A 12500-nucleotide genomic window follows, 5' to 3' on the forward strand; every position below is an offset into this window, starting at 1 on the left:
GGACAATAATAATGGTTTCAAATTTTGGCACAAGGCCAGCAATTTTGGGGGAGGGGGTAAGTCAATTACATCAATCTCAGTGCATGACTGGTACTTATTTTATTGACCCCAAAAGGATGAAAGGCAAACTCATCCTTTGTGGAACTGGAACTCAGAGTGCATGGATGGACAAAAGGATGCCAAGCAGTTTGCCCAGCATGCTAGCACCTCTACCAGTAACCAACGATAATAATAATGTCTTGTAAATTTCAAGAAAGGCTAAATGTTTATTGGAATAAGCTCTACCATTTTACTAGCCTTGAAAGGCCTGACTCTCCATAGGTTATGATGACTAGCATTCAAGTTGATCTGATCAACAGAATGGTCTGCTTGTGAAATTATCATGCAAGTGGCTGAGTATTCCACAGAGACATGTGCCCTTCATGTAGTTCTCAAGGAGATTCAGCATGACGCAATGTATGTGACATGGCTGTCCCCTTTGAATTACAGGTACAGCTCATTTTTGCCAGCTGAGTGAACTGGAGCAGCAAGTAGAAATAAAGGACCTTGCTCAAGGACACAATGTGCCATCAGGAATTGAACTCACAACGACTGTCAGCAGAATATTCTAGCCATTAAGCCAGACACCTTCTCAAACATTTTCATAATATAAAGCAGTTCTTCCTAAATTAGGTTCCAAAAAAAGTCCCAGAGTTTCATGAAAAACTCTTGCGTTTCCATGACCAAACTCTAAGGTGCCAGAAAATAAGATTCTTTTTAATAAAATTTCATAAAAATTAATAAAAAAAATTGCATTCACTATTTTCCAAGCAATATTTTACTATATGCTTTGTTTATCATGTGAATAAATACTTTCTCTGAAGCAACTTTTGTTTCATTAAGTTTACTTCTAAGTCTGCTTAGAATCCCTGAGAAATTCATCTTGGGTTCCTGCAACAAGATAATTTTGGAAAGCACTGATATAAAAGAAATGAACGTTTTCATAATGTAAAGTCTGAAAGGCATTTTAATGTGCATTTAACTATTTCTGCCCTCCATTACTATTAGAGAATCAATTAAGAATTTTTCATAGACAGTGGAATCTTGATTTACGAATTTAACTTATTCCTGAAGGCTGTTTGTCATCCAAAATGTTTGTAAACCAAAACTATTTTTCAAGTAGGAAACTCAATAGAAGAAATGACAAATTCAAGCTGGGTTGTGTACTGAGCAAAAGTTAAACAGCAACTGGGGGCTCTCTTGCTTTGGAAGGCAGGCTCAACATATGTGGCTGTTAATGTGCAGACACATGCTGAGGCTGCACCATTTGTGAAATTTCCTCGTTGATGAATGGGTGTGGTCTTCCTTTTATAATGCACAAATTTTACAGTTGGGAGCTGCAGTACAGCATCAAGAAAATTCCAAGATTGGGCACCTATCATCTGGCACTCACTGCTCAGATAAACAATGCTGTTGGAACGTCTGCTTTTGTAACATAAAGAGGATGACAAGTGGGTAAGAGTGTGACATTATCAGGGAAGCCCTAGCAGCTGGAGGGGACAAACTGGCTGGTCTGTTTAGGAGGATTTCTGAGTCGGGAATTATTATGAATAACTTAGCAGTGCTACCAAGGGGCATACCATTAGGTATGCCCAAGGAGTGATAAATTTTCTATCACTTCTACAGTGGCCTCTGTTCCTCAGACCTGGTCGATTGCATTGTATCTCCATTAAGACACTCCTTCCTTGCTCATCACTCCTTCTACTTTGGTCATCCTATACTTGACACCAGTTATTTCAATCGGCCCTTTCTCACCAGAACACTAACTTTCCAGATTTCATTTTTCTCATCTGCCACGTTTTACCAGCCACCATCTGCAATTGTTCGAGTGGAACATTAAATGTATTGATGTCATCAGTTTCAGAGAACCTGGGAAATCCATGGCCATTGCTCTTCCACCAGATTATTAAATTAAAAAAAACTAAAAATAGAAAAGCCAAAACTTACCGCAGTTAGTTTCATCAGATCCATCACCACAATCGTCATATTGGTTACATCGCCACTTGTTTAGGACGCATTTTTGATTGTCACAGCGAAATTCAGCTTCAGTACAATCACGATATTTGTTTTCTAAAGTTTTGATAGAAGAGAAAAAGTGAGATAAAGAAAACAGAAAGAAGGTAAAAATGAAGACTCAACCTTTACAATCTATGGTAATCAAAAGCCTATTTTCTGTTCTATAACTGGATTGGATAGGTTTGAACTGCCTATGTTCAGAGCATTGCAGAACAAAGGCCTCAACATGTTCTCTCCACCATCCACAGTCTGACGTGGAGGCTGTGAAACTGAGTTTGAGATGATATTAGTTTGATGAGCCTACTTTGTCACATTGGCTTGACATGGCTTGGCAGAGGGATGCAGTTTTTATGCTGCCAACTCACAGCATTTAGTAATAATAATAATAATAATAATAATAATAATGATGATGATGATGATGATGATGCTGATGATGATGATGATGATGATGATGATAAACTAAAGTATTCAAAGTAAAGTAAAGTTTCATACTACAATAGCTGGGGTCTTCATCAGAACGATCTCGACAGTCAGCTTTAGAATCACAAACCCAGGTTTTTGGAATGCAGACATTGTTTTTACATTTGAATTCCTTGGTTTCATTACATTTTTTGCAGTTGCTCGGTTTTTCATCAGAATTGTCACCACAACTATCGTAACCATCACAGACATATGTGAGAGGTATACATCGATAGTTAGTTTCACATTGGAACGAAGTCTCAGGACATGTTTGATTAGCTGTAAATTAAATGAAAAAAATGTTCATAACATTAAAAAGCATTAAATATACCATAAAAAAAAAAAAACTCCATGCAAAATACACTCTTCTTTCCACCAAGATCAGCATTGGTTTCCAATTTTGGCACAAGGCCAGAAATTTCAGGGGAGGGGACAAGTTGATTGCATCGACTCCAGTATGCAACTGGTATTTATTTTATCAACCCAGAAAGGATGAAAAGTAAAATCAACCCCAACAGAATTTGAACTTAGAATGTAACGAGTTGGAAGAAATGCTGTAAATCCTTTTGGCCAGTGAGCTGATGATTCTGTCAGTTTGCTGCCTTCATCAAGATCAATATTAAAATTAGTGATGCAGATATCATCATCATCATCTTCATCATCTTTTATCAGCCACTTTTCTATGCTTGCATGGATCAGACGGAATTTAGTTGAAGCAGATTTTTTTTATGGCAGGATACTCTTCCTGTCACCAATTCTCACCTGTTTCCAAGTAAGGAAAATATTTTCCCAAAACCAGACATGGTTTACATTGGAAGACAGGACATAAATAATAATCCCACTTGTATGATGGGGATATTTGTTTACAACATCACATGATGTCAAGGCAAGGGTATACACGCACGCATGCAGACTTGCATGCACACATACACTCACACATGCCTGCATGAAAGCATACACACATGAATGCATGCACAGCTACATGCATGTACACACACACACACACACACACACACACACACACACAGATATACAACCGGCTTCTTTCAGTTTCTGCCTACCAAATCTATTTACAAGGCTTTGGTAAGCCTGCAGCTACAACAGAAGACACTTGCCCAAGGTACCATGCAGTGGGACTGAACCCAGGACCAAATAATTGGAAAGCAAGCTTCTAACCATGCAGCCATGGTATTTGGCTATAAAGATTTTTACTTATTTTTACAACTGCTGATGACCAGATTATCAACAATCTAAATGTGCTAATTAATTGCATCTCATCTAATCAATTACAACTCATCATCCAAACAGTTAAGAAAGAAAAAAGAGAATTGGCAAAATAAATTGCCATGTTTAGGTTTAGTCTACTTACCACAGTTCAGTTCAAGACTTTCATCAGAACCATCAAAACAGTCATTCTCATAATCACATTTGTCATGCTCAGGAACACAATATCCATTATCACAGGTAAATTCATGGACTCCACATGATCTTTGAGCTGGATTCAGAGAAATCAGAAAGTTTCCATTTTCAGCAATATTATAGAAAATATAGGAAATATTATAGTTGTAATTTCTATAGCTACAAATATGGGATCAGCATTGCAGGGTCCCCTTGCACATATTAACTGTTTTGTATTCAAACTGGCCATATCTGGCCAAAATATTCTACCACTTTTAGATCCAAACTATCCAGATTTGGCCTCTTACACTTACCCTGCAAAGTAAATGGCAGGAAGAAGTAGTTAAGGCATGTGTACCATTTTGTAAAGAATGGGAATGGAGGTCAAATTTAACTGAAATAAATGTCAAACACTCCATAATAAATTGGCATAAACATAAAATTTACAGGGTTTGATTTTTCCAAGTTATACCAATTATAATAAAAATATTTAAATGGTCTTAATTTACCTGTTACACCCTGCGTGTGTGTGTGTATATATATATATATATATATATATATATATATATATATATATATATGTGTGTGTGTATGGATGTACCATGGGCTTCTTTCAGTTTCTGTCTACTAAATCCACTCATAAAGCTTTGTTTGGCCCAAGGATATAATAGAAGACACTTGCCCAAGTGCTATACAGCTACTGGGAAACAAAGTTCTTACCACGCAGCCATGCCTGTCCCTATAACGGCAAAGATTTATTCATTCACAGGGTAGAAACCATGCCAGGACAGACAATGGAACCAGGTGTGGCCCTTGGCCTTACCAGGTTTGGTTAAACCATCCAACTCATGCCAGCATGGGAAAATGGACGTTAAACAATGATGGTGATGATGCTGATGATGAGGGTACAGACCCTTACACTCTAAAGCTGCTCCTTGAGACAATAGAAAGCATGCTACTATTTCCACTCTGGCCCTGTTGATTCCACTCGTCAGCCTTTCTTTCATCACAGCTTTTGCATCTTGTTCACACTTCAAAACTCACATGAAACACTTTTCCCAACCATTCCATGGTAGGACACCATTTCCAGTGATGGTGCAATGGTTTAGTGGTTAGGGTATTCAGCTCATGACTGTGAGTTCGATCCCCAAAGGTACAGTGTGTCCTTGAGCAAGACACTTTATTACATGTTGCTCTAGTCCACTCAGCTGGGAAAAATTCAAAGGGCCAGCCTTGTCATATTCTTGTGTCATGTTGGATCTCCCTGAAAACTGCGTTAAGGGTATACGTGTCTGTGGAGTGCTCAGCCACTTGCATGTTACTTTCATGAGCAGACTGTTCCGTTGATTGAATCAACTGGAACTCTTACCATTGTAATTCAGGAATGAATTAAGTTTTTTAGACTGAGCTTTCATTCTATACTCCTAATAATATTGGTCTGTGGGGCAAAAATTGAATCAAGTGCAGAATGCAAACATGTCAAATGATGAACTAATAATTGTAATGTGATTATGTGAAGCTGATGGAATAAACACCAACGCTTGGAAAAAAAGTCAATTTGTTTGACTAAACCAAACAAGGCAGAGCCACAGGCTGGCTGCAATCCTATGGCTTAAATAAGTAAAAGAAGGTAAAAAAGAAAAAAAATCTGTGATGCCAAATTAAGGAATCCAGGAAAAAAAAAAAATGAACATTCAACCCTTTAGCATTTCAACTGACTATTTGTGGTCCTAATATGCAACCTGCTTTATGTTCAAACTGATCAGATCTGGCCTCTCACACTTACCCTACAACACCATTTTAAAAATAAACAATCACATCATTGAAATGTTAAAGCTAAGAGATTGTCTGTGATTAAAACAAAACTAGGATCTATTTCAAAACGGGGGCACCAGTTTTCATTTATGTTTTATGTAGTGTTTTTGGTACCGAAAGACTTTCAAACTTCGTATACTTATCTATTTTGTGTTATAGAACAGAAAAAAATTTTTGTATTCGAATTTATTTCATGTAAAAAATTGTCTTATTTCGATAATTTCTACTAATCACTGATGTCTATTCAGTTGAAAACAGTTAGCGCTGTAACGGTGTATATCGTATTAATCCCCTAACTCTAACCCTAACTAGACTGTTTACCCTAACCCTAACCCTAACCCTAACTCTAGAATCCAAACTCTAAAATTGTTACACACATAGATACGCACAGCGTAATTTATTATATAAACAATATATGCGTATAAATTACGATTAAACCGGATGAAATATGTCACGGGGAATAACATTTTTATGACCGCCCAGCAGTAACTCTATTAAGCTGAATAGACGTCGGTGATTGGTTGAAATTACAGAAATACGACAACTTTAACATGGAATAACTTGCGATGTACGTTTTTTTGTTAAGAAGACTAAGAGTAAAAGATGTTTTATATGACACATTCTACCAGTGTCCCAAGTTTCAAAGTGTTTCGTTAAGAAAATACTGGTGCCCCCGTTTTGAAATAGATCCCAAAACTATTTGAATAAATAGGCTTTACATTTGACAGAGTTCTCTGAATACTAAGGGTTTAAATGAAATGGAAATCTAGCAAGATAAAATGCCAAATAATTTATTTGAAGGAACAATGAAAATATTCTCACCACAAAGGGCTATGTCTTCATCTGAATTATCCAAGCAGTCATTGTAACCATCACACTGCCAGGAACGGTACACACAGCGGCCGTTATTGCAGTGAAAGAACCAGGGGGCACAGTAATTTTCGTCACACCTATCTTCATCAGATCCATCACCACAATCATCTTTTGAATCACATATCTGGTAGAAATATGAACAGTTTCCATTGTTGCAGGTAAAAGTGTGTGGCTGACATGTGGATTCCGCTAAAATAAAAGCCATATATAGAAAAATACTACACATAAACATATCTAAGTGTGTGCGTGTGTATCTATCTCCCCGACTCTCTCTCTCTCTCTCTATATATATATATATATATATTTATATATATCAGGGTATGCGATAGGGTACTTAAGCTCAGACTAGTTTTGCAGAATAGCACAGTAACAAACACCTCTGCCTATGCCCCACAACTGTATGATGCCTGTGTGTGAACAGCTATGCTACACAGCAGTGAAACATGGGTTGTGACTGCTGAGGACATGCGTAGGCCTGAAAGAAATTAAGCCAGTGCACTTCACTGGATGTGCAATGTCAGTGTGCATCTTGAGAGAAAAGTTGGGTATAAGAGGCATCAGATGTGGTGTGCAAGAGAGACAACTGCGCTGGTATGGTCATGTGATATGTATGAAAGAGGGCAGATGCATAAAGGAGAGCTGATCTTTAACTGTGGAGCGAACCTGTGGAAGAGGGAGACCTAGGAAGACATGGGATATAGTGGTGAAGCATGATCTTCAAACACTGGGCCTCACAGAGGCTCTGACTGGTGACCAAGACCTTTGGTGATATGCCGTGCAGGGGAAGACATGTCAAGCCAAGTGAAATCATAGTCATGGCTGATGTCATGTAATTGGTACCTGTGCCGGTGGCACATAAGAAGCACCTTTTGTGCATTGGGCCTTATGGAGGTAATGTGGCTGATACCAGTGGCACGTAAAAATCGCCTTTCAAATGCTGGTCCTCACGGGGACAATGACAAATGAGAGAAACCTCTGGCAATACGCTGCTCTTGAGTAGAAGACCCATCAAGCCAAGCAAACTCGTAGTTGTGGTAGATATTGGTGTCATGCAACTGGCACCCATGCTGGTGGCACGAAAAAGCACCTATTATACTCTCAGAGTGGTTTGCATTAGGAAGGGCATCCAGCCATAGAAACCATGCCAAATCAGACTGGAGTCTGGTGCAGCCCCTCAGCTTACCAGCCCTGGTCAGACTGTCCAACCCACGGACAATGGATGTTAAATGATGATGATGATGATGATGATAATGATGATATTGATGATGGTGATGTTGAGGATTAATTATTGAGGATTAATTATTGAGGATTAATATTCTTCATGATTATTATTTTAATATTCTTACGACAGTTTAATTCATCTGAGCCATCATGGCAGTCAACATCTTTGTCACATCTAAAAAAGAACGGAATACATCGTGCATCACCCTTTCCACAACGGAACTGAGAAGTGCTGCAATTGGCAATGCATGTCTTGTTATCTGCATCCAAGAAAAAAAAGTCTGGACATGCACAGACATAGTCATCAGGTGGTGAATGGAGACAAAGGTGGTTGCATCCACCATTATTGGATCCGCAAGGATTTTTATCTGTAATAAACAAATAAGAAATATAAAGATGAGACACAAAACTATAAATTTGAAATGTGTGTATCATAGATTAAGTAAACTCTTAGTAGTAGTAGTAGTAGTAGTAGTAGTAGTAGTAGTAGTGGTGATGGTGGTGGTGGTGGTGGTGGTGGTGGTATGGGGGAACGTGATGTAACAGTGCATCACTTCATCTACTGTTTTGTTGGTGATGGAGGCAAGATAAATGACCAAGACTTACTTCCAAACCACATGGTTCCAGGTTCAGTTCCACTGTGTAACACCTTGAATAAGTGTCTTCTACTATAGCCTCAGTCTGACCAAAATCTCGTGAATGGATATGGCCGGCGGAAACCAAAAGAAGCCTGTGGTATGTATGTATATCTATGTATTTCTTTGACTGTGTTCGTCCTCCACTACTATTTGACAACCGGTGCTGGTGTGTTTATGTGCCTATAAATTAGTGGTTCAGCAAAAGATACCAACATAATAAGTATCAGGCTTCAAAATAATAAGTCCCGGAGTCAATTCATTCCACTAAAAATTCTTCAAGGTTGTGCCCCAGCATGGCCACAGTCTAATGACTGAAACTAGTATATGATAAAAGAAAGATAAAACATATTAACATGCAACATGGAAATACCATAAGACACTAACATTGCTTTTGTCGTAATGAATGAAACACAACAAGGTTACTTGGTTGGTGAGTCATATTCCGCAGAATAGTATGGTTACGTCCAGTGAATTTATGTGCTTTTTCTATGCTCAGGTGATTCAAGTCTGTCCAGTAGATCCAGTCTTCAAACACTGCAAGTGAGTGAATGAATGGTACGTTCTCTTTCATTACTGTTTGTCTGTTAGTACCATCCAAATTGGCATATCTACAAAAGCAAAATGATTATTAACAAATGGCTGCTTCATGTGGGAATGTTGTATAGTGACAAAGAGTCATAGTAGAAGGCCATCAATTTTAGAGAAGACAGTTAAACAATTACGTTGACACCCCACCACCTCCAGGGCTCACCCGGTACTTATTATTACTGACACTGCAAATGAAAGACAAAGCCAACCTCATTAGAATTTGAACTCAGAATATAAGGAACCAGAAGAAATACCACAAGGCATTTTGTCTGCTGTTAACAATTTTGTGAACACAGCTCACTACCTCAAATAGTGGTGGAGGACGGACATTTTTCTTTTCCTCTTCAATGCTGTTGTTATGCTGTATCATCCTGCATTTGACATATGGTGACACTCCACATCTGACCACTACGTTTAGTAACCTCAATGCACACACACACACACATCCGTCTGTTACATTTAGCTTCATTTTTTTCAAGCCTACACATGTCCTCAGAGGCCACAGCACATATTTCATTGCAGTATAGTATAGCTGTTCATACACAGGTATCATACAGTCTTCCTTTCACTCTGGGGGAGAGGCCTTTAGTTACCAACAAAAGTAGAAACTGTCTGAACTTTGCCCAGCTTATTCTTAGTCTAGCAGCCTTGCTCTCAGAGCATCCAACTCTGCTACTGACTTGGTTACCTAGATAACAGAAGCTATCAATTAATTCTAGGTATCCCCACAGGCATTTGATGGACAGGATTTTCTGTACATTTCTCGTGTTTACTGTACTTGTGCACCTTCCACAAACACACACAAAAAATAGGTTCCCTGTTAACCTTCCTCTGATATTGTTGCACCTCTTATGTGTCCATAACTTACACTGAGAACACCTTATGGAATTTCTACTCACACCTCTTCTACTTATTGAACAGGGCCATCTACCTGAGAAAATTTGTGATTTGTCTGCTTTCCTACTTACTAAGATTTTGTTTTTTGCTAAATTAACTTTAAGGCCCTTACACACACACACACACACACACACACACAATGGGCTTCCATACAGTTCTTGTGTGCTAAATTTGCTCATGGTAATGGAATAAATAAATATTTTAATAATCACTACTTTACAGAAAGAAAAAAAAAATGCAAACTCCAAACAAAGAATACTTACTCAATCGCATCAAAGTGGGCATCTGCCCACCACATTCGTTCACTCTCAAAATCGATGGTTAAACCAGTTGGGGAGCCGAGACCATCTGTGATCAAACGTTGATAGTTTGAGCCATCCATGCCAATCCTTCCTATCCATGATTTTGAAGGATTATCGATAAAGTACAGGTACCTTTAAAAAGAATGATTAATTGTATTTAACAAAGTGATGAGGAAGAGAATAACGAAAATGAAATTGATAAAAAAATGTTAATGAAAATGATGAGCATAACAGTTTCAAACGTTGGTCCAGGGCCAGATGTTTTGAAGGGCAGGGTGCAAGTTGATTATATTCTTTTCTACTCTAGGCACAAGGTCCGAAATTTTGGGGGAGTTGGTCAGTCAATTAGATCAACTCCCAGTATGCATCTGGTACTTTTTTTGCCAGCTCTTCCCCTGTTAGTAGATTATATTGATGCCAGTACTTGATTTTTAACTATCAAAGAGGGATGAAAGGTAAAGTTGAAGTTGGTGGCTCTGGAACTCTGAGTGCAATGAACTGGAACAAATATCCCAAGACATTCTTCCTAATTATCTAACAATTTTGCTAATTCATCACCCTAATAAGGAATGTAATAATAATGATGATGATGATGATGATGATGATGAAAAAATGAAGCTCAGTACTTTGAGCTAACCACACACTAATCAGTAAATTTTCTGGCTCTAAGTGGACAAGGCTGTTGTGAGTTTGGTGTCCTGGGCTTGGTACTAAGAACAGGATGATCTGCAACCTTTCAACTGGTTTCTCTCACTTCCTATCAATGGACTTCTATTATAACTCATTGTGCATGTGAAGATGTCAGTTGAACATTTAACACCAACTCTCCAGTTCCTGAGTTTATTTGCTGCCAAGACCGACTTCATATTCCTCCCCAGCTTCACCACACTTCCAGAAGAGATATAAATCATTAACTTTCTGGTGAAGCCAATTATTTTTAATGGCATTAAAATTTAATGGCAGAATTTTAAGGCTGATGTCAACTGCTTTTCTAGGGTTTCCAAAATTCTTGAGGAGGGGATGAGAAGGGAATAAAACACCTACAGGTATTAAGTTCTCAAATCAGAGAACTGGACTTGCTAAAGAGTGGACACCACTAAAAGTTACATTATTTACATTTGACAGATATTTGTCCTCACCTTGTTTCTTGTTAACACAACATTTCGGTTGATGTACCCCCCAGCTGTACATAATTCCTCATTTCTTAAATATAGAACCGCACCACTAAAAGTTACCTGAAATATATATATCATCCGTTTGATCAGCTGTTGCATTTTTTTAAAAAGATTTCCTTGAACCTTATGACTGATAAGACTGGTTACCTAATTTCCATAGCATATAAGCGACCAAGATCACAACATTTCCCCCTGAAGGGGATGTCAATCCATTGGAGGGTTCAAGTCACATCAACTCCAGTACTTGAATGGTACTTTATTCTATTAACTGTGAATGGATGCCAGTCCATTGGAGGGTTCAAACTTAGAAATGAAGGTTCACTCACATTGACCCAGTATATGACTGGTACTTTAATTTATTAACCCAGAAAGGATGAAAGGCCAAGTTGACCTCAATGGGATCAGAACTCAGAACCGAAAGAGTGAGAAGAAATTCTGTTATGCTGCTAAACATTTCGTCTGAGGTGCTAACGAGTCTCACAATTCATTACTTCTAGCTTTCACATAGTTTCTTTCAATTCAATTTCACTGACAAGGTTTGGCTCACACTAAATCTATACTAGAAGTTATTCGCTCCGGGTTCCACAGAAAGGCATTGAATCTGGAATCACTTGACCGTAAAGCAAACTTCTCAATCACATGGCCATGTTGGCACCCAAGGACTGACAATATTTGACCCTTTTGTTACCAAGTTTCTGTTGTGATGCTCTGTGATTCTTTCAATTTATTTTGAATATAACAAAGGATTTAGTAAACTAACTTAGTTATCATTCAGCTAGTGTTAGGAACATGAATTGTGACTAAGGTTTGGTGGAAGATTTTAACTCAGAATTTGGAAACTAGATTTTTGTACTAGAGAGCCAGAGGTGGTTTCAGCCAGGTTGGTATCAAAAGGGTTCATCAACTGTTTTATAATGAACGGACTTGTACAGGGTTGCTTGACCTGCTAAAAATAGCAATCAGAATCCTCCTCAAATCCCATCCTACTTTCTGAAAAAGAAAGGCTACATTGGGAATACAGGAAAAAAAAAAAATAATGGAATGGTCATACTTGGAATGTCTTTGATGATACACAAAGT

At 38.2% G+C, this 12500-nt stretch overlaps 1 protein-coding gene across 2 annotated transcripts in view; it reads right to left on the reverse strand.

Annotated features, from left to right (window-relative positions):
- Window positions 1-12500, reverse strand: part of LOC106881999 (low-density lipoprotein receptor-related protein 2) — a 146098-nt gene that overhangs the window by 19807 nt on the left and 113791 nt on the right. For both annotated transcript variants that reach the window (XM_089356328.1, XM_089356329.1), the window contains 7 exons: window positions 10208-10378; window positions 8844-9067; window positions 7947-8189; window positions 6550-6789; window positions 3884-4009; window positions 2548-2793; window positions 1987-2109 (listed from right to left, as the gene is read on the reverse strand). In XM_089356328.1, coding sequence (XP_089212454.1) covers window positions 1987-2109; window positions 2548-2793; window positions 3884-4009; window positions 6550-6789; window positions 7947-8189; window positions 8844-9067; window positions 10208-10378 — 1373 coding nt within the window. The remainder of the gene's footprint in view (window positions 1-1986; window positions 2110-2547; window positions 2794-3883; window positions 4010-6549; window positions 6790-7946; window positions 8190-8843; window positions 9068-10207; window positions 10379-12500) is intronic.

The sequence above is a fragment of the Octopus bimaculoides genome, chromosome 8, assembly GCF_046866305.1.
Source record: "Octopus bimaculoides isolate indiv1 chromosome 8, ASM4686630v1, whole genome shotgun sequence".
In the NCBI taxonomy this organism is placed as follows: Eukaryota; Metazoa; Mollusca; class Cephalopoda; order Octopoda; family Octopodidae; genus Octopus; species Octopus bimaculoides.